The 6,273-nt window shown below is 53.5% G+C and overlaps 1 protein-coding gene across 1 annotated transcript; it reads left to right on the top strand.

The window, feature by feature from the left end:
• Positions 1-261: 261 nt before the first annotated feature.
• Positions 262-4,016, top strand: DLX5 (distal-less homeobox 5; the record flags this gene model as incomplete). The annotated part of the gene is made up of 3 exons (XM_080700956.1): positions 262-616; positions 2,499-2,683; positions 3,687-4,016. The coding sequence occupies 3 exons, from the start codon at positions 262-264 to the stop codon at positions 4,014-4,016; spliced, it is 870 nt and encodes a 289-aa protein (XP_080557082.1).
• Between the last annotated feature and the right edge of the window lie 2,257 nt (positions 4,017-6,273).

Genomic DNA, 6,273 nt, shown 5'->3' with positions numbered 1-6,273 from the left:
CCGCTGTGCGTAAGCGCGCAATTAAGGATTTAACCAAGGCTGTGCTGAGCCTCAGCCACCAGTCAGCCTGCCGGAGACGGAGCCTCCGCGACTCCCAGCCTCCTCCTCGCCGCCGCCGCCGCCTCCCTCACTCCTCCTCCTCCTCTTCCTCCTCCTCCCTCGCTCCCACAGCCATGTCTGCTTAGACCAGAGCAGCCCCGCAGTCAACTCCCGCCGCCGCCGCCGCCGCAGCAAAGGCAGCCGCCCCGCCGCCGGTGAGCGATGACAGGGGTGTTTGACAGAAGAGTCCCTAGCATCCGATCCGGCGACTTCCAAGCTCCGTTTCAGACGTCTGCGGCCATGCACCACCCGTCTCAGGAATCGCCAACTTTGCCTGAGTCGTCGGCCACCGATTCCGACTACTACAGTCCCACGGGGGGCGCCCCGCACGGCTACTGCTCTCCTACCTCCGCGTCCTACGGCAAAGCGCTCAACCCCTATCAGTACCAGTACCACGGCGTGAACGGCTCGGCCGGGAGCTACCCCGCCAAAGCTTTTGCCGACTACGGCTACGCCAGCCCCTACCACCAGTACGGCGGCGCCTACAACCGCGTCCCGAGCGCCTCCAGCCAGCCAGGTACGGGGACGGGAGGCGGGTACCGGGGGGAACGGGGCTTCGGGGGTGCGAGGTGGGGTGGTAAATTGGGGGCCACACCGTCCGCTGCAATGAAAGACACACCCGACCGAAGGGAGTAGGGACGCGGAGTCTGCCAACAAGAGAGCTCTCCGGGCCAGCATTTTAGGAGTCTTAGAGGAAGAACCCCACGGAGGTTCCGATTTGCGCCTGTTCCCTCCCTCCGGGATCCCTTAGTCGCGGTATTTCCAGCTCTCCTGGCTGGGAAGCCAGCTAGGCTGGAAATAGGATAGGGGTGGGGAAAAGAAAGAATCAAGCAGCCCCAGTGGCGTTTGCGTAATAAAAGGAAGGTTAGTGGTTGGAATTTTTGGTAAGCTACTGAGGAGTCCCTGCAAGTAGGTGTGGAAGGCTGCCTCCAAAGCTCAGTCGGGATTAGTCTGGGAACCACCCCCCGGCCGGCGTGGTGCGAAGCCTGGAGCGCGGGGTGGGGGTGGGGGGTTGAGGGGCTGTAGAGAGCCCGGGAAGAGCTGGCCAAAGGCTAGGCGGTTGATTCCAGGCATTTCCAAAAACAAAAGAGCATTTAAGGTAGAGGGTTGCCGAGGGGTCACGTTGATCCCTTTCTCCCCCATAGGTGCCCCAAATTTGCCTTTCCCCACCTCTTCCTTTTCTTCATCCACCTGGAAACTTACTTGGAAAGTTTAAGAGGGTTTGTGAACTTGGGCGGTAAAAGAGAGGCAGGCCGGTCTCGGCGGAGAGGTTTCCCTGGTTGAGTGTGAGCTCTCCCTACGAGCACATTAATAATCCTGCTAATATTAGCATCTCCTACCCTGGCAGGATTGAGACCACAGCCCTCATCCTCCACCCTTCCTTTCCCAGGAGCCACACACACACACACACACACACACACACACACACATACACACACACCCCTTGGAGAAGCTCTCCAGATAGGTCGTTATTTGTGGGGAAGGAGATTGTCGCCCTAGGGTGGTCAGTAAAACCTGCATTTGGCAAGCCTCCCCCTTTGAGGCTTACGTCCCCGCGGTCTACGTTCCTGACAGTGAGAAATTCATCCTGACCTGCCTCTGCCTCCCCTTTGCAACGAAATCACCGCTGATTCCTTTTCAGTGTGACTCTTGCTAAACTTTAAAAAGAGAGAGCCCTTTCCTTTCGCTGTCTCTGTATTTCGTGCATAAGTGGAAGATTTTTTTTTTTTTTTGGCCAAGAGCATATTAAGTCTATTTGTAAAAGAAACCAGACACATCTGTGCCCTCCAGATCTGTAGTGAGATTATGGGGGCTGCATAATCGGCCCTCTGTCTGTGGCGGTCCCGGCCGCTCGCTGCTGAAGTGAAGGAGCATAGTTTGCTTGTGGGTCTTTGAACTTTGGAGACCTCGGTTAGCGTCTTTCCTGCCCAAGCGTCTGGCCTCTGCGGGCGCCCGAACAGACGCCGACAGAAGCAGGGTCACCGCCCTAGGCCTCCCGGGTTTAAGCCCCAGGAGGGATTGGCCGTTCTCGCCCCAGAAACGCCCGGGGACCACAGGGTGGTCTTAAAAACAAGTTCAGGAGAGGTAGGAATCGTCGAAGAGCAGAACCCCTCCCACCCCCCAAAAGCAGCTGTACTTACTATGCGGCGCGCTTTGCAAAATCTGTTGTCAATGACCAGTGTAGAGATTAATCAAAGACTATCAGGGTCTTCCATGATTTGGGAGAGGGACCTATTTCTCTGGATTTTGAAAAGAAAAAGTGATGATGTGAGGAATAACAGTTAAGACGACATGGTTTAAAAAGAAAACATTAAAATCAAGGACTGTATTTGAGGCCCTTCTGCAAAGGGGCTATTGTCTGCCCACGAGCTCTAACCTAGTCTGTTTTGATTATTTAGAGAAAGAAGTGGCCGAGCCCGAGGTGAGGATGGTCAATGGCAAACCAAAGAAAGTTCGTAAACCCAGGACTATTTATTCCAGCTTTCAGCTGGCCGCGTTACAGAGAAGGTTTCAGAAGACCCAGTACCTCGCCCTGCCGGAACGCGCCGAGCTGGCCGCCTCGCTGGGATTGACGCAAACACAGGTAAAGCCCGCGGCCGCCGGGTACCCACCCCGCCTCGCCTGCTAGCGCGGCTGGGCGCACGGTTCGGTCCCAGCCTGCTGCGGCCGATTCCACAGTCCTCGCCATAGAAACTCAGCTACAGAAAGACACAAGCCTGGCCCCCTTCCCTCCACCATCAGGCGGGCTGTGGCCAACACGTAACGGCGGGGACGGGATTCGTCGATTGTCCCGAAAGCTTCCCGGCATCTAGCCTACAGGCGCGGAGGGCCAGTTTCCTAGGTTGGAAACGAGGGGTTATTTCTAGGACGGTCTCGCAGCCTTGAGAAATGGGTTGGCTTCTCGGCGCGAAGCCTTCCCGAGTGAGCAGGGGCTGCGGCGGTCTCAGGCCCCGAGGCTGGAGACACTGAGTGGCGCCCAGCGCCCGCGGGAGCTCCGGGCCGCGAGCTGGGGGGCGCTGTTGCGCGGGGAGATCGTCTCCGATGCTCTCCCCTTCCCTTCGCTCTGGCTCTGACCCGCTGGGGCCTAAGGAAGCAGAAAGAATGTTCAAGTGCGGCCCGGAGATGCAGGCGGATCCCGGCCTCGCGAGGAGCGCAGGAGAGTGAAGGGATCGGGGACGTAGGTTGGGAAACCGCTCCTTTCCCCCAACACACGCGCGTCGGCCGCGCCCACGCCCCTTCCCTGCGGGGCGCAGGCCATTGTTCCCGAGCCTGCGCTGCTCGCAGCCTCCCGTGCGCCCCGCACCAGCCCACGAGTGCGCGCACGCCGCGGGGGACCTCCCCTGCAAGTTCCGGCACTGGCACCCTCCTCCCCCGGCCCCCACAAAAGACAGGAGCCTCGGGGTCGTACTCTGGTGCGGGCAGTCGGCCAGGGCAACGCAGAGGCAGGCGCCCCACGCTTTGCCCCGAGCCCAGCCCTGGGCGGTGGGCGGCGAGCTGCCCCACGATGCCTGCAGGCTCCGCTCAGGGGAAGGCGCGGGCGACCTCTGAGTGTCCCGGTAACGTGTGCCTTTGTTCCCCCCACCCAGGTGAAAATCTGGTTTCAGAACAAAAGATCCAAGATCAAGAAGATTATGAAAAACGGGGAGATGCCCCCGGAGCACAGTCCCAGCTCCAGCGACCCGATGGCGTGTAACTCGCCGCAGTCTCCGGCGGTGTGGGAGCCCCAGGGCTCTTCCCGCTCGCTCAGCCACCACCCGCATGCCCACCCTCCGACCTCCAACCAGTCCCCAGCGTCCAGCTACCTGGAGAACTCGGCTTCCTGGTACCCAAGCGCAGCCACCTCAATCAATTCCCACCTGCCGCCGCCCGGCTCCTTACAGCACCCGCTGGCACTAGCCTCCGGGACGCTCTATTAGAAGAGCTGCGCTTTCATGCTCTTTTTTTTTTTTTTTGAGGACTACTGTGTTTTGCTGTTTTAGAAATTCACAAAGAAAGGAATTCGTATGGGAAGTTTGGAAAACGGGAAAAAAAGATTCGTGTGTAAAGCTTTTTTTTTTTTTTGCATGTAAGTTATTGCATTTCAAGGGAACCCCCCCTTTTTTTACAACAAACTTTTTTGCGCAACTGTGGACACTATCAATGGTGCCTTGAAATCTATGACCTCAACTTTTCAAAAGACTTTTTCCAACGTTATTTTAACCATGTAAATAAGTGTAGATAGAGGAATTAAACTGTATATTCTGGATAAATAAAATTATTTCGACCATGAAAGCAGAATGTTTCTGAAAACTACTCCCTTTTGCCACCTTGATAACGGGCTAGTGAAGTTTTATGCAGGCAATTAAAGAAAGACAGGCTCTACAGAGATCCAACAAGGCTAAAAAGAAAACAGAAGCCAGGGGCTGCATGGGTGTAGAACTGTATATGTGACTGTGTTGGATACTGTACTTTCTATGTCTGTATACATGTGTGGCCTGTTTATAGTCCTGTCATATAATATATAGTTAGTTTTTTTTTTTTAGCCTAACCACAAAAACCATTTAGATAATGTTAAGTTTAACTCCAAATTGTTTCAGGTAGAAAGTAATGCTGGAATCTAAATCTCTCTCACCCTGTGTGTGAGTAAGAAAGCAACAGAAATCCCTCAATAACCCCTCTGAATTCTAAGCTCAAAGCAATTATCACAGAGAACTGCCCCCCAGAAGCCTTTGCGTATTGCCAAAGCAATTAGACAAATTACACTCTGTTCAAAGGGAGCTCCCAAAGATGACAAGAGGAAAAGAGAGAAAGAAAAAAGGAAAAGAAATCTCCCATCACTCCTATGGCTTTTATTAAAATCTGAAATGTTTGGGGCATATAAATGGTAGAGCCTTGGACTCCTTGCATGTATGATTATAAATTTGTTCAAGCTCTTTCAGGAAGAGGAAAACGCTGCAGGGATTGAGACCCATGTTGGACCTAAATCAGTAGGCCAAGCCGGGAATTTGCGGGTGTGGATGGCATTTCTCATCCTCCAAAAGAAGGGTATTGCCAAAAGAAAAAGCTTCCAGGTGGGGGGAAAGAAACTGAAGGCATCGTGGCCCTATATTGATTTCATTTCATGTGAGATAATGTTCTGAATATAATTTTTGCCTATACTCTTGGCCAATCTATGGGGATTTTTTTTTTCTTTTTCCAGGAAGAAGCTCCCTCTACTTTGCTTTTTACATAAAACAGTAGCAAGGCAGGTTCTAAAGCAAGGGAAATGGAATTTCAGGCAGGTTCTAAAGCATGGGAAATGGAATCTCTGTTGCTGGGATTTCTCCCTGGTGAAGCTTTCTAGGTGGCAGACGGAAAGCTTTTTGCACTTTTTGCACTTTTTGCAGCAACCTTGGCCTATGTTTCATCTTTTGCCGTGTGTGTGTGTGTGTGTGTGTGTGTGTGTGTGTGTGTGTGTGACCAGAGCTACAGACCAGGTCCAGAGCTGTATCCCCAGGTCTCAGTTGTAGGTATCATTCTGGCTGGCTGGCCTATAGTCCACCTGACTCTATTTCCCTAGGATACCAAGGAAACTCAAGTGTGTTGGAAATTACAAGATGACTGAAATATTTTACCGCTAGGAAGTCAGCAGCAATAAACGTGACAAAAGAGCCTTTTAAAAGGGGGTTGCTGGAATATAAAAAAATTACATCCTGTCATCTGAGGATTTCTGAGGAGAGTCTTCCAGGGATGGGAGACTAGACCTGAAAAGGCATGCTGTGTGCCCAGAGGGGAATTTACCTGTGTGTTCTCCTCTCCCTTCCTCCTTCTGTTCTACTCTCCCCCATAGCCATTCTGTCTCCTCTCTCTTCCTTCTCTTCTCTTTCCCTCTCTTTCCAGAAGGGACATCAAACCCACTCGTCTGAAACAGCTTGGGCATTGGGGTCTCCTCTGCCTGTGGTAGCACCCTGCGAGGTCTGGGTGTGGAGCTCTCCCTCCCCTCTCTCCAGGCCCGGGAGGCTGCATTTCTCTGTTTTTCCCTCTCTGGTGTTTGCTCCAGCAGTCCTTCTTGGAAGAGCCCAGTGGCTAGGCACCCTGGGGACGGGGTGAGGTGTGGAGATGGCGCCCCATTTTGTTTTGTTTTCAGGCTGACAGAGAATCGGAAGAGGGAAGCGATGAAGGTATACACTTCCTGCTTTTCTTTCTTTGCTTGTA

This window comes from Muscardinus avellanarius (assembly GCF_963383645.1).
Source record: "Muscardinus avellanarius genome assembly, chromosome: 9".
NCBI classification, from domain to species: Eukaryota; Metazoa; Chordata; class Mammalia; order Rodentia; family Gliridae; genus Muscardinus; species Muscardinus avellanarius.
Note: the sequence above shows the minus strand (reverse complement) of the source record. Positions and strands in the feature narration are given on the sequence as shown.